Source organism: Eptesicus fuscus, chromosome 1 (assembly GCF_027574615.1).
Source record: "Eptesicus fuscus isolate TK198812 chromosome 1, DD_ASM_mEF_20220401, whole genome shotgun sequence".
NCBI lineage: Eukaryota > Metazoa > Chordata > Mammalia > Chiroptera > Vespertilionidae > Eptesicus > Eptesicus fuscus.
This window is the reverse complement of record NC_072473.1, coordinates 124375834-124403802: the sequence shown is the minus strand read 5'-3', so window position 1 is coordinate 124403802 and position 27969 is coordinate 124375834. Positions and strand designations below refer to the sequence as shown.

Sequence of the window (27969 nt, the reverse complement as noted above, 5' to 3'; positions counted from 1 at the left end):
CCGCCCGAGCTTATAAGCAGGAGCACCCGCGCAAGTAGTCAGAGCGGCTGGACTCGTATGCCTCAAGCTTCTCGGGCCTAGCCGCTCTACAGCTTCGGGACGCTCTTGAAGAGTCGGGGTGAAAGAGAAGAAGGAAAAGAGCCGAAGGGAAGGAGAATAGTTAAGATGGCGGCCTCCATGGAGCCGTCCACCGCTGTGTGAGGAACTGCTTCTCCGTGAGAGCTGCCTTAGACTAAAGGGGGTGTGTGGGAGGTATTGGGGGGGCTCCTTTCCCGCTTTGTGACTTTTCCCCATCGCGCCCTTTCCCGGAATTATGGCTTCGGCCGTGTCGCCCGCCAACTCTCCAGCGGTGCTCCTGCAGCCCCGCTGGAAGCGAGTGGTAGGCTGGTCGGGTCCAGTGCCCCGACCCCGTCACGGCCACCGCGCCGTGGCCATCAAGGAGCTCATCGTGGTGTTTGGCGGTGGCAACGAGGGGATAGTGGATGAACTGCACGTGTACAACACGGGTGAGTGCAAAGCCCGCCGGGTCCTGGGATCTTTCGCTCCTTCCATCTATTCCCTCTCCTTCCTTTTCCCTCCCTTCATCTCCTCTCCTTCCCTCCATCCATCACTTCCCTCACCTCTGTTCTCTCTCCTCCCCTCCTTTTTCTCCCCCTTCTCCCATTCCTCTCCTCCTTCCACACTGATCCTGCTTTCTTCCCTCCACAACCCTTTGCTCTGCCTCGTTTCGCTGCTCTTTCCCCCGCTCTTACACCCCCTGACTCCTGTGTTTGAGGGGTGCTTTCATTATTGAAGAGGAACCGTCTAGTCCGGCTGGTGCGGGGGCGTCGCCAGTGGTGGTGACTTCAGACATACACCGTTACCCGGGCGAGCGGGCTGGCGGATGCGTCCCTTGGTGCAGGCTGATTCCCACCCCCTCCTTCCCTCCCTCCTTCCTCCTGCGCCTGCTCAGCTATTCATCGCTAGTGCTCATTCGGGAGAGATGACAACTTCTAGATTACAGATGAGTTCTGTCTCGAGAAAAGGGGCAAGAGTCCAGCAGCCGAATCCCGATTTGGGCGGGGGCGGGGGTGGGGGGTCGGGGGGCTTGCGTGCTTGGCGGGTAACCTCCCTGAGAGGGTGCCGGAGCCTCGGGGAACCACAGATCAGGCAGCATTGCCGCCTCCCTCTCTTGGCATTCACTTCTGCAATGTTTCTCTTCAAATTACCGGTGTTCTTGATCCTCGGATGTAAGAGATGAATTCCAGTGATCCCGCAGCAGGCTTAGGTGGTCCCTCACCTGACTCTCCTCTTCCTGAGGTTGGAAGAGGTTACCTGCCCATGTTCATGCCTCCCCCCCCCCCCAACCCAAGGCCTAGTTTTATTGCGGGGGGGGGCGGGATTGGGTGGCGGAAAGAACGCTGGACTGGGCTTCTGTCTTTAGGTATATACTGGCCTTGCTAGGTCTCTAGGGCCTGGCTGCATCCTCCTGCAGCCCCCTCCCCGCGGTGGCCACTTGGCCTGGTTTGCACACCTATTGCCTCATTCTGAGTGGGCTGTTGAATGGCTGCTGGCCGGTAGCACCTCCCCTTCCTCGTAAGGAGGGGCTTAAGGCGTTGTCACTGGGAACATTGGGCCTGTGTCTGTTGTGTTCTGGGGTGAGAGCCTGAGGGACCAAAGCTTGGATGGGCAGGGGGGAGCTCTCCTCTGCAGCCACAGGGAGATGGGTTCTGGTGGGACATGGCCAGGGGCCATCTACCAGCTCTTTCCGTCTTGCTAGCATATCTAGCAAAACATCTTGTGCTCCAGATCCCTCCTCCCCCGGGCTCTGGAAGTACGGGGGCTCTGGAAGTACGGGGTCCTGGAGTTGGGGCACCCCCTCCAGCTTTGAGGTTGCCCTGGGGTGGAGAGCTGGCAGCCGGAGGGAGAAGTTGATTGAAGTGGCAACGGTTAGAGCCGGGTTCTTGGTTGGGTGCTTCCCCCCCTCCCCATCCCCCCCCCCATCCCCCAGGCAGAGTGCAGTTTTCTCTGAACCTTGTAGGTTGTTGACCCCAACCTACCAAGTTTGACTTTCAAAAGGCTGGTGGGTTGCAGTGACCCTTTGCATGCCGGGTCTCGGCACCTGTTGCCTCCAGCGAGGCCAGGCTGGTTGGTGGTGCTCCGTGCCAGCTCAGACAGCTGCTGGTGGCAGCAATTAGCCCAGTAAGGTAAGACTGAGGGGCAGGGCTGTTTTTAGAGAGGCCGTTGCGCCCCGAGCAGAACCTCAGCTCCTTGGACCAACTTGATTCTCCCAAGGCCCGGAGCAGGCTCCTTGGCAGGGAAATACCATTTTAGAAAGTAGGGCAGGGGCCTAATTAGCATCAACTCAACTCCAAAGTCCACTTCTTCCTGGGGCCTCTGCATATTCGTTAGTTTATTACAATGAACTGGTGGCTTCTGCCTTGATTCGTCCCCTCCAGAAGGGCGGCAGCCCGGATTCTTCCAGGAGAGCGACTAGTGACCCTACTCCCTATTCCTGAGTGTATATGCTCTGACAGATACGGTCAAATAACATAACTCAAATAACGCTGCAGAGATCTCTGGCCTTTCCTGTAGCTGCAAGGTCCCAGATGCCCCCTCATCCTCCTTGGCTGCTGCCTCCACAGCTGCTCTCCTGCTTACCTTTGTTGTTTTAAAATACATTTTTATTCATTTCCGAGAGGGAGAGAGAGAGAGAGAAACATCAACGATGAGCATCATCGATCGGCTGCCTCCTGCACGTCCCACACTGGGGATCAAGCCCACAACCCAGGCATGTGACCTGACCAGGAATCGAACTGTGACCTCCGGGTTCAGAGGTCGATGCTCACCCACTGAGCCACACCGGCCGGGTACCTTGCCTTTGTTTTAAAGGAGGGCAGCATATTGTCCTGAGGTCTCTCTTGCCCTTCCCCTTCTACAGGATGAGAGCTCAGAGGCTCGCTGAGCTGTGAGCGATCCCTGTTGCTAAGATAAAAGACTCCAGGGGGTGCACTCAGGAGGTGCGAGGCACTTCGCTGGTTTGGTTAGCTCAACAAACGGCGGGGGGGGGGGGGGGGGGAGTGTATGACAGGGGAATGAGGAGTGGCAGGTGTGTGCGAAAGTGTGTGTTCTTCCTCTTCGACAGTCACTGCAGCAGCTGTGGGACACTTGACTGGCTTTTGGGAGGTCTTAGGGTAGCCGTCCTTGACCTCGGGGAATTTTATTTCAGCCCAGCAAAGCGGATTAATCAGAAGACCTGGTGCTGACAGGGTGGGGTGCGACCCGGTGAGGGGAGGACATGGCCAGTTGCCAAAGGAGCCACCCAAGGCTGGTTGGCCTCGATGGTTCTTTCGGGTCTGCCAACTGTTTCAGCTGGAAGGAGCCTTGGAAAATATCTAGTAGAACTTCCTTGTTTTTGCACATGAGGAAATGGGGGTCCAAGAAGGGAAGTGACAGGTCCAGGGTCATCCCGCCAGCTGCTTTCAGAGTTTGGCAGGAGTACAGACCTTTCCAGAGACTGTTAGACTGGCTCTTCCTTCACAGACGGCGACCACCGCCTTGGAGAGGCCTCCCTGTTCCTCTGTCCCCGTAGCTGATTAGTCACTGAACCAAGATTGCCTCGAAGCTGTTCCCCCTCCATTCTGGGCCCTCACCTCACATGGCTCTTGCAGTCACTTCCTGATTGGCCCCGTTAGTTTCATTTGTCAGGAAACCCCGTTCACCCTTCAAGGCCTAGCTCCAATGGTCCCCTCTTCTGAGAAGCGCCCCCCCTCCCCCCGCCCAGCCATCGCCCCTGCTCGGTGCAGACCTCTTTCTTGGCTGTTCTTCCTCTGGTGGGAGGAGGACATGGCAGCTTCCCTACTAGATTGGGAGTCTGAGTCCTCGAGCCGTCTCCTCTGTGCCTCCCGCCACTGAGGCCGCCACACAGGAAGTGCCTCGGCGTGACAGCGAACAAAAAGGCAGCTGGTGCGGCTGGACCATCTACCCGCCGTGTGGGTTTGGGTCTCGAGGTGGTGATGCATAGAGGCTGACGGGGCAGCAGCTACTACAGACAGAGTTGGCACAACATGGAAAGGGGTGGGGGAACTGCCAAAACGCAGAAGCTGGGGTTTCAGGCTCGTTGAGGAGAGAGAAGGTGGAGTCTGTATTTCTGGCCACCCCATGAAGGGTCCCAGGTGCAGGCGGTGGCCTCGCTTCCTCAAAGCCCCCTCCCAGCTGAGAGCCGGGACAAAACCAGAGCCTATCAAGAATGAGAGACCCAGAGATTAGGTTGCACAACACTCCCCACTCGATGAGCTAGAGATAATATCATTAAGGGGTGATACGAGCAGCTGTCATATTTAAGAGACGGTTGCTTGTGCCATCTCGGGGGGCCGAACCGGGGCTGGGGATGAAATGAAGAGAGGCAGTTCACCACTTCGTACCTGAACACTGCCCTGCCTGGAGTGTTCTAGAACGAGATCGGGACCTCTTGGGCACCATAGAATGCGCTGGTCATTGTGAGCTCTTAGGACATCCCAGGTTACTTCTAGTCTGGCAGCTGGGTGGGTGATGAGTGTCTTGGGAAACTGGTAGGCTGATTCCATTTGCCATGTAGCTCTGTCCCAGCCCTGATCGATGGCCCCATAGCCACAAGGGTGTCCCAGGTGAGCAAAGGTGGCTGATGGCTCCCTGTTCCTGGGGCCCTGAGGTGGGCATCTAGCGACGAGGTTCTTGTCTGTGTCTGTTTTGCTCTGTGACCTCAGGAAAGTCACTTCCCCTCCTGGGTTCTTTTCCTTTATCAATTAAGGGACTTTGGCTGAGATGATCTCAGAGATTTCTGTCCGCTTTAATCCCACTAACTTGGACGAGATCCCTTTCAGGGACCATTCATGCAGGGCAGTCGGCCTCGGCATGGGGAGCTGCTGGCTTTTCTTGGTGTGTATGTGCACGAGGAATGAGAGAAAGGCAGTGAGCCGGGACCTGGGTCTGGGCGCATGCGCATGGCAGGCAGTACGGCATTGCACCTCTGCTAGGAACATGGCAGAGGAGGGGAGAGGAGGATTGGTGCTAGGCATCCTAAAGTCCCCGTGACTCAGCTAAACCACGGAGAGGACAGACAGCCTCTTCCAAACCAACCTGTAGAGTTGGGTGGTGGGGAGTGACCGGAAGGGCTGTATCTTTCTCCCGAGGTCAATGTGCTTTTATTTATCATTTTATTTTTTTCCCTGTCATTTTTATTTAGTTCAGTACATGGCAAAATATAAATACATAACAATATGTCCTTTCTTATCATGGGTAGTCTTTTGTGCAAGTGAAATCTGTGGCCAACATTTTATATAACAAAAGGAAACTGGATCTGTAAGTTACCAGAAAAAGGAAGAAGGAATAGGAAAATAATACATTTTATATAAATTGTAGAGAACAGTTACAATGAAGATCTAGCACCTTTGTTTCTAACTCAGGTTTTTAACAAAATAAAATCAACTTATAATACTCCGTGACCTGCCAGGAGGACATAAACACTGGCCCTTTCAAAAGACAGCGGTCAAAGACAAAATGTTACCTTGATGTCACAGCTTGTTCTTAGTTCTTAACTGGAGTTGACCTTTGTTTTGTAGTCTTTTTTTTTTTTTAAAAAATATGTTTTTATTGATTTCACAGAGGAAGGGAGAGAGATGGAAACATCAATGATGAGAGAGAATTATTGATCGGCTGCCTCTCGCACGCCCCCCACTGGGGATCGAGCCCACAACCTCCGGGAACTGAACTGTGACCTCCAGATTCATAGATCGATGCTCAACCACTGAGCCATGCCGGCTAGGTTCATAGTCTTCTTTAAATGGTGGTAGTTTGGCAAGATTTTTTTTATCAGGAAATCCAGCTGTAGTGTCTAGGGCTGTGGTTGCTCGGTCTGCACCTGACAAAGGCAGTCTACACTAGCTGTCGCCAACCGGTTGTCCGTGAGATCCGAAAGGTTGGCGGACCGCTGGTCTACACCATAGATCACTGTATTCTCAAGGGTGACTTCAATTTATTTAGGATGCAACAATGATGCGACCACTTGTCAGTATTACATTTCTGCCTACAGACTTGGGTGGGATTAGCAGCCAACTTCAGACACATTGGTGCCAGTGATCACAGGTTGGGGTTCTGCCTCTTCAGGGTCAGGGGTGATATTATCAGAGTGAGCATTTATGATCAGCGCCTATTCTTCTGCTAGATGACCTTCACCAATCACTATTAGTCTGGCCTCCACAATGATCTTGCTGGAGGGTGGATCACTGGCCTAGGTCCTATAGTTACATCGCTCCTGGTTTCACTTTCTATATACACAGCTGCCCCCGGAGCAATCTTCACACTTCTGAGTTTTCTCTGCCGTGGTTTTTTGCAGTTGTGCTTTTCGATGAGGGCAGGCCTTCCGGGCAAGATGCATGTCGGGCCTCGAGGGGGGGCTCTGTCAATGACCAATTGCATTGATGAGCGGACAGTCAGGCCAAGAAGCAGCAAGCAGCTGGGGCCTCCCAAGGCCCTCCCCATGACTAACCTCCAGTCAGATCCCAGTTGGTGCTACGTTTACACCCAAATCCCAATCCCTTTGCATGCTCATGTTAACCAAAACAGATTTAGGAACATGGAAGCAAGCAGGGTTGAAACTGACCCCCAGTTTGAGGATTTACCTCCTGGTTCATAGGTTGATGCTCAACCACTGAGCTACGCTGGCCAGGCTTTTTCCCCCCATCTCCATTTATTGACCCTCTCTGCCCTCTTCCACCTCCACCCATCTCCCTCTACCCCCCCCCCCCCCAATCACCATACTGTTGTCCATGTCCATGAGTTCTCTGCTGCCTGGCTTCTGTGGCATCCTCTTCCTTGCTGGCCTCCTGAGCCTACCCCCAGCTAGAGGTGATGGGTTTGGAGGAAGCTTCTGTGGCCGGCAGAGACTGTTAGGTGCCACGGCTCTTGCTACCGCTGCCACCTCTGGCTTTTGAGGGTGTTCTGGAGAGGTGTGGGCATGGCATGGGGAGATGGTGGATGTGGACCATTGCCCAGGAGACGCCAGCAGAGATTGTTCTTGTATGGCCTTGCGCCCCACTCCCACAGGCCAGGCTGCCTTGATTGGCTTCCCTTGGGTGTCCCGCACCTGCAAGGACGAGGGGACACCAACCAGTACCAGTTGCTCTTTCAGCCACTTAAAGGTGCAGTCATGGGCCCCCAGGAGGAGGAGCCTGGGGCCACCGAGAGAGTATTCTCGGTGTCAGAAGTTTCTTTCTGATGACCCACCGAGCGGTAGGGGAAGGAAGTCGGTGGCCACGTTCCCAGAAACTGATGAATTATCTTGGTCAGTGACTTCCGGCTTCTTAAGGCAAACTTGATGCGATGCAGGGTGCTCGCAGGCTGTTTTGAGGTGACCTCTGAAGTCAAGAGGCTTAGAAGATAGCTGAGGTAGAGGGCCGGCATGAAAGGAGAAAGTGCCATAGCCTTGGGAATAGAGGCGCTGTCTCAGCCCCTCCTTTCTTGGACCATATTCTGTAGGCCGGTGGATTTGGGGAGTAATAGGAGCGAGGACTCTGGTTCTGGGAGTTCCCGAGTCATTCTGACATCTGCTTCCTTTTGTTCACCAGCAACCAACCAGTGGTTCATCCCAGCTGTGCGAGGGGACATCCCCCCTGGCTGTGCAGCCTATGGCTTTGTGTGTGACGGGACTCGCCTGCTGGTGTTTGGTGGAATGGTAGAGTATGGGAAGTACAGCAATGACCTCTACGAGCTCCAGGTAATGGCCCCTGATGTGCTCCTTACAGTTGTGGCAGCGGGGGGGTGGGGGGGTGGGATGGGGGCAGTGAAGCAAGAATGATGGGGGGAGGGGGCCTGGCCAGCTCCTCCTGACGTGACAAATAGCTTGGGCTCAGAAGGCGGGCTCATCCCCAACTCAATCACCGAGTCTTGATTTTGCAGGCAAGTCGGTGGGAGTGGAAGAGACTCAAAGCAAAGACACCCAAAAACGGGCCCCCTCCGTGTCCTCGGCTTGGGCACAGCTTCTCTCTTGTGGGCAACAAATGCTACCTGTTTGGGGGTTTGGCCAACGATAGCGAGGACCCCAAGAACAACATTCCGAGGTGAGGCTATGTCCTCTTCATGTAGAATCCCACGTGCCAGCCAGCCCCACCATGCCAAGTTTCCTTTGTGCAAGGAGAGGGTGGCACTAGATGCCCTGTAAGGAGCTTTTGGGCACTGAGGTCTCCAGCCTGGAGGAGAAGGCATTGGGGAAGAAGGGCCTAGCCAGGGGGTAGACACCTCCCTAGCCTTGGGCTGGTTCCTACTCCTTGGACCCAGTTTATTTTATTTTATTTTATTTTATTTTATTATTTCTTAAAATACATACTGATTTCTGAGAAGAAAGGGGAGGGAGAGATAGAAACATCAATGTTGAGAGTCATTGATCGGCTGCCTCCTGCACACCCCACACTGGGGATCGAGCCCGCAACCCAGGCATGTGCCCTGATTGGGAATCGAACCATGACCTCCTGGTTCATTGGTCAGTGCTCAACCACTGAGCCATGCTGGCTGGGCACCTAGGACCCAGTTTAGAGCCAGCACTTTCCCAGACTTCTGCCTGTAGAGTTAGTGATGATTATTTTTATTTTCCATGGCTGGTGGCCAAGGGCCTTTCTAAAGTCAGGAGGTAATACCACGCCCAGCATGCCCTGTCTTGCTGCTCCTCTTGGCCTCAAGTTCATCCTTAGGAGCTTCTGGCAACCCCTCCTTGGGGATGAGGGTAGAAGAACTTGGTCATGTGACCATAGCTCCCTTCGTCTCCCAAGAAAGCCTCGATTCACCCAGAGAAGCCGGTGAGCCATCTGGCAACAGTTTGCCATAGCTGACCTTTCTTCTCCAGGTACCTGAATGACTTATACATCCTGGAATTACGGCCAGGCTCCGGAGTGGTGGCCTGGGACATCCCCATCACTTACGGCGTCCTGCCCCCACCGCGGGAGTCGCACACTGCCGTGGTCTACACTGAGAAAGACAACAAGAAGTCCAAGCTGGTGATCTACGGAGGGATGAGCGGCTGCCGCCTGGGGGACCTCTGGACCCTAGATATTGGTAAGATGTGGGTGTGGCTTCTCCAGTGGCCTCAGAGCAAAGCTGGTCTGCTGTGCAGCCAGCGTGGGGTCCACAGGGAGGAGGAGGAGGAGTGTCCTGATTGGCTCCTTGTCATGGGAGGGTGAGGGCAGGGAGTACCCTGTTCGGGGTTAATCGTATCTGCCCCGAGATTGTGGCGATTTTTGGTTTTTGGTTTTTGTTTTTGTTGTTTTGTGGGTTTTTTTTTTTTTTTTTTTTTTTTTTTTTTTTCAGAAAGAACAAGCCTGAGTTGGTCTGCTTATAGGAGATCAATGGGGGAAGTCAGGGCCTTTCCAAAATGGAATTGTCTAGATTAGATAGCATTAGTCCCTGCCGATTCATCAGTGCTCAGCCTGTACCAGGAGCAGTGCACACTGGTCTGACCGAGTTAAGAGGGGTCTCAAGAGCCTGGGAGACCTCTGGGGGCTACTTAGGCTGGTAAGCAGGTAGGGTGTCCGGAGTGGTAGAAAGAAGTATGGGTTTTTGACCTGAAGAAGGCTGAGGAGAGGTGGTGGCCGGCAACGTAGTTTTGGAGGATAGATTCAATCAGTTTGGGTACCCAAAGGAAACAGTAGTGTGGTGTTGTTTTTTAATGTATTTTTATTGGTTTCAGAGAGGAAAGGAGAGGGAGGGAGAGAGAAACATCAATGATGAGAGAATCACTGATCGGTTGCCTCCTGCACGCCCCACACTGGGGATCGAGCCCGCAACCCGGGCATGTGCCCTGCCCAGGAATCACTGTGACCTCCTGGTTCATAGGTCGATGTGCAACAACTGAGCCACGCCAGCCGGGCTAGAAACCCTTTTTTTCATGAAACTCCCAGCAGCACTCTGCTTCCCAACAATCGGTCTGTAGACAGTAGAGGTGGTGTGGGTATGAACACGTTTTTTGGAGAGTAGGACGCCCAGTGGCATGTCTTGCGCTCCCTACTCCTACCCCAACCTCGAGAGCAGGGCCTGCCCATAGCAGATCTTCTGAGAGACGCCAATTGCCAGGATGGGCGAACACAGCTTGAGAAATGCCAGAAGCTGATCCAAGGGCCTCCCATGGGCTATAGGGGGGACCAGGCGTGGGATTCTTGGACTGGGTTGGCACCCACTTTCCAAAGCCTTCCCCCGAGGCCAGGGAGTTTCCTCGGGGTCAGAGGGCATATGTCTGACCCCGTGTGGGTAACCCTCCTTTCTCCGTCGCTCTGCAGAGACTCTGACGTGGAATAAGCCCAGTCTCAGCGGAGTGGCACCTCTTCCTCGAAGTCTCCACTCGGCCACAACCATAGGCAACAAGTGAGTAGCTAGCCATTGCTTTTCCCTTCACGCCAGCCCTCATACCTGGCCCCAAAGGGCTGGCAGTTGTGTCCAGCAATTCTGAGGAGGCCTCTTTCTGGCTGGGCTGGCATTCAGCAGCCCTGTTTTCATTACCACCCCACCCTGGAGGGCCGAGAGAAGACACAGAGTAAGAGGGGGCACGCTCCGTTCTAGATTCTCCAGCTGGGTGCCTTCGTCAATACCGAGGTCCCAAAGTGAATGTCAGAATGAGGGGGACCGAGCTGAGCTGAGCAGGGGTTCCTTGGAGTGGAGGTGACTGTTCTTGGGAGGGCTGAGCCACCAGGCAGAAGAGGACCACATCGAGAGCTTCATGTGTCCTTGGCGGCTCTCCTGGGGAGAGCGAGGGGACCAAGTGTATATAGAACTTTCTGGATGGAAGAGGTGGCCTCTAGGTTGGCACCTCCTCTACAATCGTCTCCTACTCTTCCCTCCCTCGTCCCAGAATGTACGTGTTTGGTGGCTGGGTGCCTCTCGTCATGGATGACGTCAAAGTGGCCACACACGAGAAGGAGTGGAAGTGCACCAACACACTGGCTTGTCTCAACCTGGGTATGGCCTCCTGGGGCTCGGAGTGGCCTACGGAGGGCTGCGGGGAGCTGGCCCTCCTCGGCCCCGGAGCTGTGTGGGGTGTGCAGGGAGCAAAGCTTAAGCCTCAGGCTTCTAGAATCCATGAGCAGTAGCCACTGGTCAGAGCGCTCGGAGGGACCCTGCTCTTCGGCTTTGTTGAATGGGCTCTTCCTACACGAGGTCCGACCTAACGGAAGTACAAAAGACTCAGGGTGCAGAGCTTCCCATTTCTGCTTCTCAGACGCACACCCTTTGGTAGGTTCTCATCCGCCCTGCAGGGACTCTTCTGTATATCCCAGCATGCGTATAGGTTCCTCTAGAAACCAAACGCAGCCTGCTCTCCTCAGAGCTGCACCTGTCCTTCTCCATTCACTCCGGCTCGGAGACCATCCCGTCCCCCTATGCCAAGCGGCCTCATTCTTTTGAATCGCTATCCTGGGGTCGGGACTTGCACAGACGCCGCTCCGTGAGTATCCTTGCACCGTGTATCTAGAACCGTCCACGTGCAAGTGTATCTGAAGGGTAAAAACCTCAGCATCCCTTTGCTGCCAAAGGGATGTTGCCAAGCTGCCCTGTAGCCACATAGACACCTCTTCCCGTGCCTAGCGACTGGGAAACCATTTGCTCTTCACCAAGTCTGATAAGATTAAATCTCACCCTGTGCCAGCCCCATGCCCCGGTTCACCTTGAGCCCCAGCTGCGGCAGGCACCGAAATCAAATTTGCACCTCTCTTATGTTGAACGTTGTACTACATTTTTCTTAGATCCGCTGCCTTTTCCGTGACTTGCACTCTCTTCGCCTGTATCTTTCTATAGGCTCCTGTGTAGTTTGATGTGAAACCTTTGTGTATTTCAAGTAGTTTTCTCAGTGTGTAGCTTGTGGCTTCTCATTTTCTTCGTTAGGGTCTCTTTGCCGAGCCGAGTTGTTCTGGGGAGGTGTTTTCTTCCTAACTTAACCCTTTGCACTCGCTTGCTTTTTTCTTCTACTCGGGATTTAATGCTAACCGTGTCGAGTCACTCTCGACATCCGAGTGCAAACGGTTAATACTCTTTGATGCCTTCTTGGCTTTAATTCCCCATCCCTGCCAGCAAAAGGCCAAAGGGCCAATAGGGATTGTGGGTTCCTTTGCCCCCTGCTGACTGCTGCCTCCCGTTCTCCCCAGATACCATGGCCTGGGAGACCATCCTGATGGACACACTGGAGGACAATATTCCCCGAGCCCGAGCTGGCCATTGTGCCGTGGCCATCAACACCCGCCTGTACATATGGAGTGGGCGTGACGGCTACCGAAAGGCCTGGAACAACCAGGTCTGCTGCAAGGACCTTTGGTACCTGGAAACAGGTAAGGCCAACGGGGAGGAGCAGCCCGAGGGCCTTGACAGTGGAGCTCAGCCCGAGGGCATAGCCTGCCATGCTCACTTCTGAAGCCTCTGCCTCCCCCTTCCCTCCGCCCTGGCTGTGCCCTCTTGCAGAAAAGCCACCGCCTCCAGCCCGGGTACAGCTGGTACGCGCCAACACCAACTCCCTGGAGGTGAGCTGGGGGGCAGTGGCAACCGCCGACAGTTACCTTCTGCAGCTCCAGAAATATGACATTCCTGCCACGGCTGCTACTGCCACCTCCCCCACACCCAATCCAGTCCCGTCCGTGCCTGCCAACCCCCCCAAGAGTCCTGCCCCCGCAGCTGCCGCACCTGCTGTGCAGCCGCTGACCCAAGTAGGCATCACACTCCTGCCCCAGGCTGCCGCCGCGCCCCCTACCACCACCACCATCCAGGTGTTGCCACCAGTGCCTGGGAGCTCGATTTCCGTGCCCGCTACAGCCAGGACACAAGGTGAGCTGGGCGCCAAGCACTTGAGGGCTGGAACTGGCCACCGGGAGAGTGCACCCTGGGTAAGGGCTGCCAAGTAGCATGCCTGGCAGTTGTCAGTGCCGGCTTGCAATTGAGTGGTGGGGTTGAGGGTTGGGGGGGGCAAACTCAGTTCCTCCCGTGGGAACTGTCACTTTGAGGGTGTTTGGAAGGAGCAGACACGAAGCACTAGCAGCTCATGTCTAAATGCTGAAGGACCCAACAGAGGGGCTGGGGGGCTCTGCTGATGGCCACCTCCTTCTGTCGTCAGGTGTCCCTGCTGTTCTCAAAGTGACTGGTCCTCAGGCTACAGCAGGAACCCCCTTGGTCACTATGCGACCCGCCAGCCAGGCCGGGAAAGCCCCTGTCACCGTGACCTCCCTTCCTGCAGGCGTGCGAATGGTTGTGCCATCCCAGAGTGCTCAGGGGACGGTGAGGCGCCATTGTGAGACGGCTGGGTGGGGCGGGACATCCCAGTGATTGACAGCACGCTGACTGGGTTAGAATCCCACCAGCTCCAGCACCATTCATCCTGGGCCTTTCTCACCTGTGAAGCACCGAAGAGGTTGCATTGCCAAGTTAATGTTAATTACCAAGTTGATGCCTCAGAAGGACCTCCTGCCGTCTGATCGCCAGGGCCTTTTGAATGTGGACTTTCTCGTTCTGAAACCCGAGGGGGAGAATCTAAGGGGAGGCGGGTTGGTTGACCCAGGCCCATGAAGAGGGAGCTGTCTCTGACTCTGGACTTTGGAGAAGATCCAGAGCTGCTGACAAACTCCCGCCTTGGGGTCGCGTTGCCTGCTTGGTGGTAGGAACCCAGGTTTGCGAGGAGCCCTGGGCAGGAAGGAGGCTGCCTGGTAAAGTCTGGAGCAAAGAGCTAGACTGCCTGGGTCCCAGTGCTCTGGTTCACACGTTCGTGCCCCACCACAGGTGATCGGCAGCAACCCCCAGATGAGTGGCATGGCTGCGTTGGCCGCTGCGGCCGCCGCCACCCAGAAGATCCCTCCTTCCTCGGCGCCCACGGTGCTGAGTGTCCCAGCAGGCACCACCATCGTCAAGACCGTGGCCGTGACACCTGGTACTACCACCCTCCCAGCCACTGTCAAGGTGGCCTCCTCGCCAGTCATGGTGAGCATCCCCCCGGGCCTGGTTCTGAACCAACAACCTTAGGGCTGGAGACGTCTAAGCAATGATGTGATCTGACAGTTGTCACTTCTCCAGGGACGTAGACCAACCCACAGAGGCTGTTGGTCTGTAATTGGTGCATGCCATGGACTCTGGACTAAGCTTTCACTTTTAGGGATGTGGTTCACACGGAGCTCTTCAGTCTGGGGGAGAGGGGAAAGAGGGGTCGGGGGAGATGAGCCTGAGCTACAGGCCTGCCAGGACATCCCACCCATCACCCATCTTTCTCCTCCCCCGCCCCCAGGTGAGCAACCCAGCCACTCGGATGCTGAAGACTGCAGCTGCCCAGGTGGGGACATCGGTCTCCTCCGCTGCCAATACATCCACTCGCCCCATCATCACGGTGCACAAGTCCGGGACTGTGACCGTGGCCCAGCAAGCCCAGGTGGTGACTACAGTTGTGGGCGGGGTCACCAAGACCATCACCCTGGTGAAGAGCCCCATCTCTGTCCCAGGAGGCAGTGCTCTGGTGAGTGGCAGCCCGCTGCATGTGGCAGCTGCCAGGCTATGGCACTGCCCTGGAGGAGCCCCAGGCCAGGCAGTGCCCTTGATTGGTTTCCAGATAACACTCTGCTCCCTCCTTTGCTGTTTAGATTTCCAATCTGGGCAAAGTGATGTCAGTGGTCCAGACTAAACCAGTTCAGACTTCCGCAGTCACAGGCCAGGCATCAACGGGCCCAGTGACTCAGATCATCCAGGTGAGCGCGTGGGGCCGAGCCTTCTGCAACTCCAGCAAGTAGAACTTGCGTCCCTGCCTAGAGAAGATCTCCCGAGCACGGGTTGCTCAGAAAGTCCTACTGCTCGGCCTGTGACCCACGGTCTTCAGAATAGTCCCATAGCTGCTTGGGCCAGAGAGAGTAGCCAGACCAGACTTTCCGTCCTGGCAGTAACCCCGGTCCACCTGTTTTCCCTTGCAGACCAAAGGGCCCCTGCCAGCCGGGACCATCCTGAAGCTGGTGACCTCAGCAGATGGCAAGCCCACCACCATCATCACCACCACGCAGGCCAGTGGGGCGGGGAGTAAGCCCACCATCCTGGGCATCAGCAGCGTGTCGCCCAGCACCACCAAGCCTGGCACGACCACTATCATCAAGACGATCCCCATGTCGGCCATTATCACCCAGGCGGGCGCCACAGGTAGGGGTCTCCCCCAGCGCATGGGCAATGAACTGTCAGGAGGCTAATGCCAGATAGGCATAGAGGCCAGGCTCTGCCGTGTTCTTGGTTTCTGTTTGTCGTTTTTTTTTTTTTTTTTCCTCTTCTCCACCCTCTCCTGGCCTTTTGTTTGATTAAAGTTTGTAGGGAAGTATCAGAATGTGGCTTTAATTGGCACTTCATTGTTTTGGTGGTCTTTTTTTATTAATCCTCACCTGAGGACATTTTCCCATTGATTTTTAGAGCGAGTGGAAGGGAGAGGGAGAGACAGAAACATTGATGTGAGAGAGACACATCGATTTATTGGTTGCTTCCCACACCCCCACCAGGCCTGGGGATTGAGCCTGCAACTGAGGTACATGCCCTTGACCGGAATTGAACCCGGGACCCTTCAGTCCGCTCTAGCCACTGAGCTAGGGCGGCACTCCATCATTTTAAGTGAGGGGCATTAAGAGTAACTACTGGAAGTGGGGCGTGGGAGCTGGCACTGGCGGGGCCTCAGGAACCCAGCCTGAAGCCCCCTCTCCTGTGTAGGTGTGACAAGCAGTCCTGGCATCAAGTCCCCCATCACCATTATCACCACCAAGGTTATGACTTCAGGAACTGGAACACCTGCGAAAATCATCACTGCTGTCCCCAAAATTGCCACTGGCCACGGGCAGCAAGGAGTGACCCAGGTGAGGCGTGCCTGGCCCTCTTCACCCCACTGTTCAGTCTAGGACCTGAGCAGGCCACGTGTCCTGAGGGTCCTGGAAGGGGGCAGCATGGGATCCAGCCAACCTATGAGTGATACTGGGGTGGTTTCCCTGGCGTTCTAGGTGGTGCTAAAGGGGGCCCCTGGACAGCCAGGCACCATTCTTCGCACCATGCCCATGGGGGGCGTCCGCCTGGTCTCCCCTGTCACTGTCTCTGCCGTCAAGCCGGCAGTCACCACACTGGTTGTGAAGGGCACCACAGGTGTGTAGCTGCTTTGCCTATTCTTTCTGGGTCCACCTCCCATCGGAGGCTTGGGGGGAGGGTGCAGGTGATCTCTCTGGAGTCTTCTGTTCCTGGTGGGGGCACTCTAGACTTCCCAGTGCCCCCAGCCCCGTCCAGGTTGCGAAACTGCTGGAAAGGAAGTACCGGCAGCCGGCCTCCTCTCCATCCTGCCTCTCTGCCTTTAGGCGTCACAACCTTAGGCACGATGACCGGCACCGTTTCTACCAGCCTCGCGGGAGCTGGGGGCCACAGTACCAGCGCCTCCCTGGCCACACCCATCACCACCTTGGGCACCATTGCCACCCTCTCAAGCCAAGTGATCAATCCCACTGCCATCACTGTGTCTGCTGCTCAGACCACGCTGACAGGGGCCGGAAGTCTTACCACACCCACCATCACGATGCAGGTAGGGGACTGGGCGGGGGGGACGGGAGGGGGGGCGCATGAGGGCTGTGGGTGCCTGTCCATGTTTTGGGGGCCGCATGAGCCCAGCCTGAGTGTGTCTAGTCTCCCATCTGTGTGCACCAGGTTCTCTTTCTTCCTCATGCACGAAGCACCCATGGGATGTGTTCCCTGTTGCCAAATCATAATTTTTAATCACTAGTAATCTTTGGTGTTGAGACGTACTTCAGTGGTTTATGGTTTTGAACGCTCGATTTTTTTCTTTCTTGTGATAGTGTAGACGATGGGACCCTTTATCTTCACACAGATAGAGCATTTTCCTTCTCTTCGTGTCTTACGCTTAATTCCTGGACTTGGTGAAGCCTCTGTTGCTGGCATTTATGGGGTGCGGGCTCAATGGGGTTCCTTCCCGACCAGGGCTGGCCCCACCTGGGCCCTTCCTCGGCTGCCCCGAGCACCTTCCCAGACCCTGTGGCCCTTAAGGCGAAACAGTGCCTCTTCCTTGGTCCCTGAGCAAGTCCGTGTCTTGGGATGAGAGGAGGGTGAGCAGGAGACGAGTCTACGGTCCCAGCTGGCGTGGGGGACACTGTAGGACATTGGGAGGGGCAAACAGACGGGAAGTCGGGGCGCTAACTCTTCCTGTCTGGTGTCTTTCTAGCCTGTCTCGCAGCCTACTCAGGTGACTCTGATCACGGCACCCAGCGGGGTCGAGGCCCAGCCCGTGCACGACCTTCCTGTGTCCATTCTGGCCTCCCCGACTACAGAGCAGCCCACAGCCACCGTCACCATCGCCGATTCTGGCCAGGGTGACGTGCAGCCCGGCACCGTGACGCTGGTGTGCTCCAACCCGCCCTGCGAGACCCACGAGACGGGCACCACCAACACCGCCACCACCACCGTCGTTGCGAACATGGGAGGGCACCCGCAGCCCACCCAAGTGCAGTTCGTCTGCGACAGGCCTGACGCCGCTGCTTCCCTCGTGACCTCGACGGTGGGGCAGCCGAACGGCAGCGTGGTTCGCGTCTGCTCCAACCCGCCCTGCGAGACCCACGAGACGGGCACCACCAACACGGCCACCACTGCCACCTCCAACATGGCCGGCCAGCTCGGCTGCTCCAACCCGCCCTGCGAGACCCACGAGACGGGCACCACCAGCACCGCCACCACTGCCATGTCGAGCATCGGTGCCGGCCAGCAGCAAGGCACCCGGCACGCCTGCGTGGCCACCACCATCCCCGTGATCCGGGTCACCGTGCCCACCGGGAAACTGGAGGGAGCCGTGGGTTTCAAGACGCTATGCCAAACTCGCCAGACCAGCGCGACCAGCACCACCATGACTGTGATGGCTACCGGGGCCCCGCGCTCAGACAGCCCCGCTTTTGTGCAGTTGGCCTCTGCCAGTGGCCAAGTCAGGCTGGGCCCCAGCAGCAAGGACAGCCCTGTCACCGACCTAAGTCAGTTGGTGTCCATGGGGCGCCAGCCGGAGGCCCAGCACACCCACACAACTAACACCCCCACCACAGCCCGCTCCAGCATGGGTGCTGGGGAGTCTGGCGAGCTGCGGGGGATCCCCACGCCTGCATGTGAGAGCTCATCTAGTGCCGCTGTGACTGTGACAGGCCTGGAGGCACTGCTGTGCTCCCCGGCCCCCGTGACCCAGGTCTGCTCCAACCCACCGTGCGAGACCCACGAGACGGGCACCACCAACACGGCCACTACCTCGAATGCAGGCAACGCCCAGCGGGTCTGCTCCAACCCACCGTGCGAGACCCACGAGACGGGCACCACCCACACACCCACCACCGCCACCTCCGGTGGGGGTGCAGGCCAGCCCGAGGGGGCGCAGCAGCCCCCCGCCAGCCGCCCCTGCGAGACGCACCAGACCACTTCCACCGGCACCACCATGTCGGTCAGCGTGGGTGCCCTGCTCCCGGACAGCACCCCGCCCCTCAGGACCCTGGAGTCCGGGTTGGAGGGGGCAGCACCGCCCACCAGCGCTCCCCAGACCAGCGCTTCGCTGCTGACCCCTTTCCCAACACAGAGGGTGTGCTCCAATCCCCCCTGTGAGACTCACGAGACAGGCACCACGCACACGGCCACCACTGTCACCTCCAACATGAGCTCAAACCAAGGTGAGTGCCAGGTGGCCAGTCTGGTGTCGGTGGTCTCCTGGAGCCCAAGCCAGAAGAGTGAGGGCCGTGGTGGCTAAAAGATCTATCTAGCCACAGCCCCAGATTCCGTGGGGCTCAGTTTACCTGGGGGAGGGGAGGGGGGCGGAGTCCTCCTGGCAACTGTCCTTGAGTGGCAGAGCTGGGTCGAGACCCCGGGGGGCTCTTGGCAACCAGCCTCATCTCTAGGCCCCTGCTGGCTGAGTGCCTGTCCCCCAGCTCTGCCTGTCCCCTCAGATCCGCCACCAGCTGCCAGTGACCAAGGAGAGGTGGAGAGCACCCAGGGCGACAGTGTGAACATCACCAGCTCCAGTGCCATCACGACGACTGTGTCCTCCACGCTGACGCGGGCTGTGACCACCGTGACACAGTCCACACCAGTCCCCGGCCCCTCCGTGCCGGTAAGAGCCCCAGGAAGGTCCCCTTTTTGCCTCCCTGCAGCCCAATGCACCTGCGGCCCTTGCTGTTCCGGTGTTGGACACCAGGTGTCACTCTTGCACCACGCACAATGTTGCTCCTGGTTCCTTCTCCAGATTATGAGAGGGCAACCTCCTGGCACAGCAGGGCGAGAGGCAGCCGTCCCCAGTGCCATGGCTTGCCGGTTCACTATAGCCTAGAGGAGCAACAAGGGTGGGGGGCATTTGAGTGCCCCTTTCTGACTAGACTGGGAGGCTTCCTTGAGGATGGGTTATAGTATTGGCCAGCAGGTCGCAAAGGTGTCTTCTCCCATTGCTAAACTCCTGCTGCTCGGTGACCTGCCACCCCTGCCCATTTAGAGGGGTTGTGCTGGTCCATGGCGAATGGGGATCCAGGCCCTAAAGAAAGATGAAGGGTGCCTGGTTCTGGCCTCCCTCTCCTCCCCTCTGACAGGGGCTTCTCTCCCTTTCTAGAAGATCTCATCAGTGACTGAAACTGCCCCAGGGGCTCTGACCACCGAAGTCCCCATCCCGGCCACGATAACAGTGACCATAGCCAACACAGAAACTTCTGACATGCCCTTCTCTGCTGTTGACATCCTGCAGCCCCCAGAGGAGCTCCAGGCCTCCCCCGGGCCTCGCCAGCAGCTGCCGCCACAGCAACTCCTGCAGCCTGCCTCCACCCCCCTGATGGGGGAGTCCGCCGAGGTCCTGTCAGCCTCACAGACCTCTGAGCTCCAGGCCGCTGTGGATCTGAGCAGTACAGGGGACCCCGCTTCGGGCCAGGAGTCTGCCAACTCCGCCATGGTGGCCACGGTGGTGGTCCAGCCACCTGCGCCCACCCAGTCGGAAGTAGACCAGTTGTCACTTCCCCAAGAGCTGATGGCTGAGGCCCAAGCAGGCACTACCACCCTCATGGTCACGGGGCTCACCCCCGAGGAGCTGGCGGTGACCGCTGCTGCCGAAGCGGCTGCCCAGGCTGCGGCCACAGAGGAAGCCCAGGCCCTGGCCATCCAGGCGGTGTTGCAGGCCGCACAGCAGGCTGTCATGGGTAGGTGCGGGGGCCGGAGAGCTCACCCTTCCATGTGAGGTCAAGTCCACACCAGTGCCCTGAAGGGAGGATGAGCCCTCAGGAAGAGAGAGAACACAGGGTTCTGGAACCTCCCTGCTGACGGGCAGCCAAGAGAAGAGGCGGAGGAGGCCTGCTTCCTGCTAGGGAGGAGCGAAGCAGACATAAAGGGGAGGACGGGGGCACAGCTGCTAGGCTCGACTGGGCACCCAGGAAGCAGGCAGGTCCTTTGTGGGACGGCAGGGTACAGGTAGGCCAGGAAGCGTGGCCGATGCGACAGGCTTTCAGGGCTTCTGTTGCTTGGCAGGGAGCGGGCTCGGGAGGTGCCACTGGAAAGCCAGGGATGGGCTCTACCTAGCTGGCGTCCCTGTTGAGGAGTATTTCTCTTCGTTCTGGAGCAGGCACTGGGGAGGCCATGGACACGTCCGAGGGGGCAGGAGCTGTGACACAGGCAGAGCTGAGCCACCTATCTGCTGAAGGCCAGGAGGGCCAGGCCACCACCATCCCCATTGTGCTGACGCAGCAAGAACTGGCCGCCCTGGTGCAGCAACAGCAGCAGCTGCAAGAGGCGCAGGCCCAGCAGCAGCAGCACCACCACCTGCCCACGGAGGCCCTGGCCCCTGCCGACAGCCTCAACGACCCGACCATCGAGGGCAACTGCCTCAGTGAGCTGGCCGGGGCCGTGCCCAGCACCGTGGCCCTGCTGCCCTCCACAGCCACTGAGAGTGAGTAGATCTCTGTTTGGCCACGTGCACTGTCCCCTGGGGTCTCCGTGGACTGGGGAGAGGTTTTGGGGGGGTAATTGCGCTCCCCCGCCCCCCCCTCCGCCCATGCACAGACTGGGAGGGTGGCCTGGTCTGAGGGAAGGGCCCCCATGCAGAAACTGAGTTTCTGGGCTCTTTCCTGCTGACACCTTCTTTCCTCGCAGGCCTGGCTCCTTCCAACACGTTTGTGGCCCCCCAGCCAGTCGTGGGCTCCAGTCCCGCTAAGCTGCAGGCTGCCGCTACCCTGACTGAGGTGGCCAATGGCATTGAGTCCCTGGGTGTGGTGAGTCTCATGTGATGGGGCTTCGGGGGTCACTACCTCTGGGCCCCAAAGGCCGAGGGCCTGACCTCTTCCCTTTCTGTCTTCCAGAAGCCAGACCTGCCACCCCCGCCCAGCAAAGCCCCCGTGAAGAAAGAGAACCAGTGGTTTGATGTGGGGGTTATTAAGGGCACTAATGTCATGGTGACACACTATTTCCTGCCACCAGATGATGCTGCCCCGTCTGATGTAAGTGACCCTGGGCATTGATGCCCTCGGGTGGGTGGGTCCTGGCCATAAGGCTGGTACAGGGAGGGCCCTGAGGAGCCAGCCGAGGGCAGCAGTCCTTTGGCCATGTTCCTTCTTGTTGGGAAGGGGGTGTCATTTTCGCCCTCTTTCCCCCTTCGACATGGACCCGCAGGTCCCTAGGTTGGAAAACGGGTCTGCCGGCCCCAGAGCTGCCCTCTTGACAGCGGGGTTGATGTCACTTTCCTCTCTCCCTCTTCCCGTTTTTCCGGCCTCTTTCCCCAGGACGACTCGGGCACTCTTCCAGACTATAACCAACTGAAGAAGCATGAACTGCAGCCTGGCACGGCCTACAAGTTTCGTGTCGCTGGGATCAACGCCTGTGGCCGGGGGCCCTTCAGCGAGATCTCCGCCTTTAAGACGTGTCTGCCTGGTTTCCCAGGGGCCCCCTGTGCCATTAAAATCAGCAAAGTGAGTCCTGGTTCATAGGTCGACACTCACCCACTGGCCCATGTCAGCCAGGCCCTGATCATTGGGGTGGGTGATGGCCTACAGTGCTATGGGGGTCCCTTGGGGCACCTTGCCTCATTTGATTTAGCCATTACATGAGGCTGCCTTCTAGATGGAGGCAGATGAGGCCATCTCTCTGGCGCTCCCTGAACTCGCCCGTGAAAGCAGCCTGCTGTGTTAGGAGTGGTGGTGACGTGGGGGTGGTCAGCCCTGGGAGTGGTGACGTGGCCTAGCACAGGCAGGGCGCAGGATAAACTCAACAGGCCGAAGCCAGCGCCGCTTCACCTCTGCCACCTCGGTTCTAGAGTCCGGATGGTGCTCACCTCACCTGGGAGCCGCCCTCTGTGACCTCCGGCAAGATCGTGGAGTACTCGGTGTACCTGGCTATCCAGAGCTCACAGGCCGGCGGGGAGACCAAGAGCTCCACCCCGGCCCAGCTGGCCTTCATGCGCGTGTACTGCGGGCCCAGCCCCTCCTGCCTTGTGCAATCATCCAGCCTCTCCAACGCCCACATTGACTACACCACCAAGCCCGCCATCATCTTCCGCATCGCTGCCCGCAACGAGAAGGGCTATGGCCCAGCCACCCAAGTGAGGTGGTTGCAAGGTGGGTGTCATTCATTCATTCATAAGGCTTCTTGGGCGCTCTCTGCGGAGGGGCAGATTGGGGACTGCAAGCCCTGGCAAGCAGCAGGTGGGGGTGGGTGATGGCCTAGGGTGCTATGGGGGTCCCTTGGGGCACCTTGCCTCATCTGGAGGTACAGGGAAAGCTTCCCAGGGGTGCTTGAGGTGAGCTGGGTGGAGAGGACTACAAGGGTCCGGAGTGAGGCTGGAGCCCAGTAGAACAAGGGCGGGGGTGGGGAGTGGAGGCCCCAGGCTGCCCTGGCAAGGTATGAGCCAGTTCCCATAGGCTGGCCAGGAAGGACAGTGAGGGCCTCTAACCTGAGTCCAGGGCCACCTCAGGGGGTGGCACACAGGTGGCCAGGACCATGGGGAATGTACCCACCAGAGGGAGGGGCCATCAGATCCAGCAGGCCAGCTGGTCCCGCTGTAGGGCCAGAGGCTGAGGGAGGGGAGGGGTGGGTCAGGGGTGGGTCGCCTGCGGACGGTTGTGTGACTGAAGTTACTGGACCCACCTTCCTGTGCCTGTCACTGCTCCGTTTTCCTTTCAGAAACCAGTAAAGACAGCCCTGGCACCAAGCCAGCCAGCAAGCGGCCCATGTCCTCCCCGGAAATGTAAGCCCCTTTGGGGAACCTTCTGAGACTGAGGGAGGGGGCTTAACTGGGTATGAACCCCCACTGCAAGTCCCATAGTGTCGTCAGGAGCCAATGCTAACTTACCACTTTCTCTTTCCCTTTTCCTCCCATCTTCCCAGGAAAACTGCTCCAAAGAAATCTAAGGCAGATGGCCAGTGAGAGGCAGCTGGCTCGCACCTGGATTCCTCTCCTGACCCCACCTCTGCTTCAGGAACACCACCCACCAGGGCCCTCCCGGGCCATCCCACCCCCCGAGCGCTCACACTTTACCCTCCCGAGCTACTGGCCACCATTCATTCTCTCTCCTTTTCTCTGTTTTGAAAATAATCTCAAGAAAGCACATTTTACCGTTGCTGTTTGGGAGGAAGCAGAGGCAGGTCTGGAAGAACCGTGAGCACGGGAGAGCAGTGCACTTGCTCCTCTCCAGGCCTTCCATGGGGGCTGAGAGCCCCCCCGAGGCCAGAGACCCTGAGGGAGGGAAACGAACTTTAAAGCAAAGATGCGAAAGCAGTGGAGGCCTGCACCCCCACAACCTGGGAGCCTCTTGCTATTGATTACCCTTGGCTGGAGAAGGCAGCCAAGGGGCAGCGGACGTGAAGCCAGGGAATGACACCCCTCAGCGTCCCTACCCTGCTTCTGCTCCAAGAAGCAAGAGAGGCTTTGTGGGGGCACCCTGAGCTGGGTGTGTGTGTGTGTGTGTGTGTGTGTATGATTTATTTTATTTTGTTCTCATTGCATTTCCCGCCACCTAATAGCCCACCCTTGACTTAACCCAGCCCATCTCTGCCCGTGATCCCATGGGAAGCTTACACATTTTTCTCAGAGGCCTTTTTATCTTCCCCACCTCCTCCCTTCCCTCTTCCCATTTAAGAGAAGACAAGAAAGAAAGAAACAGAAAAGGGGAGAAGGGGCCCCATGGTGGGCTGAGCAGTGTTCTGTGAAAACCTGGCTCCCGGTGGGGCCTACAGAAGCCCCCTACCCCCCCACCCCCGGCCTGGCTTCGGCCCCCCCTGGGTCGGAGACAGGGGCCACATCACCAACTGCTGCATTTGTTGTATTTTTTTAAGTTTAAATTGAAGGCAACATTTTTATTGTAATTTTAGCCTTAGCGTGTGGGGTTTTGTCCCTTTTTTGTTGTTAGTTGTGTACAGAATGTGTATCTTTTTTTTCCTTTTTTCTTTTTTGGTTAACTTTTCTCTCCTTGGCTAAGCCTTGGCGCAGGCTTCTTTCTGGAGGAAAAGCTGGGGGCAGCCAGGACAGACGAGGCATGGAATCTTCCCCCGTGCACCTGGTGTTTTCTGCGCAGCTCCATTTCCTCTCCCTGGCCCTGCCCTGCCCTCTGCCCCTGTGCCTGTCCCCAATTCTCCGGGATGAAGAAGGGGTGAGCTGTCAAACTTCACTCTCCCTGGGGGAGTGCTCCACATCACACCACAGGATTGAGCTTGAAAATTGGCAGGAGCCTCAAGTCAGGTTTCTGAGGGGGACAGTCCAGAGGCCCGGGCCAACGATCCTCCTGATCCTGGGTTCACAGCATCCCTCACCCCCCGCCCCCAGGCTCCCTCCTTGGCATAGCTGGCTTTGAGTAGCCGACACCCTCAATTAAATACTGCTTCCTGCAGCCACCCACTTCCACTCCACAAGCAACTTAGTAAGGGGAAGGGTGGGGTGGGCATGAATGGGGAACTTTTCAGAGGCAGTCAGAGGGCATGCGTGTGGCTTAGTCCAGGGAAAGGGGGCTAAGGGCACTGGCTACCAGGTCTATGAATGCAGCAGTGTCCCAAGGCTGTGTAGTCCTATGGGGACTCGGGCTTAGGCCTCTGCTCAGAGTGGCTACTGAGCCAGCTTTCTGCCCCACACAAGCTTCTGGTAAGGAGCAAGGTTTGCAAGCCGGTCACACTTCAGTGAGCTGCCCGACTTCAGGCGCCTCCTCCCAACCCCAGTCTGCAGTGGAGACCAGCTGTGGCTGATGACTGCCCCCCCGCCCCATGCCCCCACCGCCTGGCTCCTTTCTGGGGCCTCTGGTTGTTGTATTATAGTATATTTCGCTGTGGAAAATGTCATGTTTAGTCACCTTGGAGCCCATTCGCCTGGTTTCATTGTTTCCCTGTCCCTCGTCCCAAGCGCCCTTTGATTTCTCGTTTCTAAGAACAGTATCCCCGTTCTATTGTAGAGTAACCCCCGTGACTCAATATTACCATAGTGCAATGTCGTTTTGTGCTATTTTGAACAATTAAAAGACCTTTTTTGAAATAACCACCTGCTGTCTCAGTGTTTGGGACTCCCATCGGGAGGGGACCAGGGGTGGGGAGGTAGGACTCCCGAGATCAAATCCCCAGGGAGCCTTTTTCAGGGCCTGCGTGTGAGTGGGTTTCTGCTTCCCAATTGCCTCACAAGTTTAAAGGTTCCACCATGGCCCTTGACCTTGGGTAGGACCAGATTGTCTCAGCAGAAGGTCCCATAGTAGCTACTACCAACTCCTGTCTGGGGAGCAGATCACCCCTCCCAACCAGGGGGCTGGGGCAAAGGCTAGGCAGGTCACCAGCTGCCAGTTGGGGAGGGCTTAGCCGGAGGTCCTTCCACCAGGGGCCCAGGACCCCCAAAAGTCTCTCAGAACATCAACTACCTGGATGTCGCCCACTGGGTGGTTGCCCTGTCTTCCCTGTGCACCACCCCCAGAGAGGAAGCAGCAGAACCAACAGTGATAGCCCTGCTGTTGGGTGGGGTGGTTTTGCTAGGGTACAGCCAGGGTTAGAGAGTGCTCAGGACAAAACAAGGGGAGAATTCTTCAGCACATCTGCCTCCTTGCCCCTTCACTCTGGTACCAAAAGCTGCCTCCTCCATCTCTGCCTGGCAAGTGTGCATGCCCATGCAGTGCCAGGTCACGGTAGCAGGGGAGGCCTAGTTCAATTCCATCTCTCCCAGGAAGCCCCTTGGGGCCAATTCCTCTTTCCCTGGGCTCCTGGTGTCTCGTATTGTGTGGGGTCCTATTGATCGTGACACTGGGAGCCACAGCTCTGTCTTCCCCGCTGCACCAACTCTGACCTGAATGAGCCCAGGGCCTCCGCGGGGAGAGGCAGGCACAAGTCCTTCAGATTGGAGTAGCGGGAGCAATGCTGGGGGGAGGGGGGTGATGCAGGCCAGTTGTGGCCAATGGTCTGTGGGTTTGGCCCCAGAAGGGGCGGGGCCTGTACAGATGTGTCAGGCCTGTGACAGATGACTGGATGCTTAACCTTCACAGGGCTGTAAGGGTTCTTCCCACCCACCCTCTGCTGTCCCAACACTCACACTCACCTGCCTCAGGGTGGCCTGCATGGCATCCAGAAGGCAGACCACACCAGTTGGTGCTGGTCTCTAATGGGCTCACCACTCATCAGTCTCCTGGGGAGAGACCCTCAAGGGGAAAGGAATGTTGTCAGTTTTATATATTTATTTATATTGATTTCAGAGAGAAAGGAAGAGCGAGAGAGAGAGAGAAACATCAGTGATGAGAGGGAATCATTGATCGGCTGCCCTCCTGCACACCTCCCACTGGGGATCGAGCCCGCAACCCAGGCATGTGCCCTTGATCAAATCGAACCCGGGACCCTTCAGTCCACAGGCCGATGCTCTATCCACTGAGCAACACCAGCTAGGGCTGTTATCAGTTCTTCACCTCGGGATTGGCCAAGGCTTCTGGATCCAGGGCGAGGGGGGCCCACCAATAGGAACTTTAGAACCCTCCACATACCAAGGCTTGTCCTTGGCTAGGCATGATGGGGAGAGAGTGAAAGGAAGACAGGGGAGAGGCTGAATGTACAGGGACACGCCATCAATAATGACAGGCATGCCGAAACCGGTTTGGCTCAGTGGATAGAGCGTTGGCCTGCGGACTGAAGGGTCCCAGGTTCGATTCCGGTCGAGGGCATGTACCTTGGTTGCGGGCACATCCCCAGTGGGGGCTGTGCAGGAGGCAGCTGATCAATGTTTCTCTCTCATCGATGTTTCTAACTCTCTATCCCTCTCCCTTCCTCTCTGTAAAAAATCAATAAAATATATTTTTTAAAAAATAATGACAGGCATTTGTGAGCAGGGCAGGTCAACACAAGCCTAGCTGGGCCCAAAGCAAGGAGGCCCCTAAGCATGAGCTAAGGCAGAGGGTGGAGGCAGCACAGAGAGCTACAGTGTACAGGCATACCTTGTTTTATTGCACTTCATAGATGTTTTGTCTTTTTCTTTTTTTTAATATATTGTATTAATTTTTTACAGAGAGGAATGGAGAGGGATAGAGAGTTAGAAACATCAATGAGAGAGAAACATCGCTCAGCTGCCTCCTGCACACCTCCTACTGGGGATGTGCCCACAACCAAGGTACATGCCCTTGACCGGAATCGAACCTGGGACCCTTCAGTCTGCAGGCCGATGCTCTATCCACTGAGCCAAACCGGTCAGGGCTGTTTTGTCTTTTTCATTATTATTATTAATTTCAGAGGGAAAGAGAGATAGAAACATCAATGATGAGAGAGAATCATTGATTGGCTGCCTCCCCCCCTGGGGATCGAGCCCACAACCCAGGCATGTGCCCTTGACTGGAATCAAACCTGGGACCCTTCAGTCCACAGGCCGATGCTACATCCACCGAACCACACCAGCTAGGGCTAAATATAATTTTATTGAATATATATATATACACACACATACACACACACACATTGATGAGAAGCATCGATGAGCTGCCTCCTAGATGCCCCCTACTGGGGATT

The 27969-nt window shown here is 57.0% G+C and overlaps 1 protein-coding gene and 1 pseudogene across 5 annotated transcripts; one reads left to right on the top strand and one right to left on the bottom strand.

The window, feature by feature from the left end:
• Nucleotides 1-273: 273 nt before the first annotated feature.
• On the top strand, nt 274-25479 carry HCFC1 (host cell factor C1). 5 transcript variants are annotated; one of them, XM_028136103.2, is made up of 26 exons: nt 274-506; nt 7584-7732; nt 7915-8075; nt 8855-9063; nt 10281-10365; nt 10850-10956; nt 12138-12317; nt 12448-12807; nt 13094-13254; nt 13753-13950; nt 14252-14476; nt 14601-14705; nt 14925-15144; nt 15697-15839; nt 15981-16119; nt 16326-16546; nt 17201-18674; nt 18948-19111; nt 19733-20177; nt 20597-20920; nt 21124-21242; nt 21330-21467; nt 21750-21935; nt 22280-22580; nt 23146-23209; nt 23350-25479. In XM_028136103.2, exons 1-26 carry the CDS (start codon nt 314-316, stop codon nt 23387-23389), a joined length of 6111 nt encoding a protein of 2036 aa, XP_027991904.2. In that variant the 5' UTR covers nt 274-313; the 3' UTR covers nt 23390-25479. The 5 variants fall into 5 exon arrangements, with proteins under 5 accessions (XP_027991904.2, XP_027991903.2, XP_027991900.2 ...); XM_028136102.2 differs by having other exon boundaries at nt 20594-20920; XM_028136099.2 differs by having other exon boundaries at nt 19601-20177.
• LOC114228929 (dynactin subunit 6-like) lies at nt 970-6498 on the bottom strand (annotated as a pseudogene).
• Nucleotides 25480-27969: the final 2490 nt, after the last annotated feature.

Bases quoted from the DNA above. Each gene is read 5' to 3' on its own strand.
- HCFC1 (XM_028136098.2), top strand. From the start codon at position 314: ATGGCTTCGGCCGTGTCGCCCGCCAACTCTCCAGCGGTGCTCCTGCAG. The intron at 16,120-16,325 runs GTGTGTAGCTGC...CTCTGCCTTTAG, and splicing joins GGTTGTGAAGGGCACCACAG to GCGTCACAACCTTAGGCACG. The intron at 21,468-21,749 runs GTAAGTGACCCT...CTCTTTCCCCAG, and splicing joins ATGATGCTGCCCCGTCTGAT to GACGACTCGGGCACTCTTCC.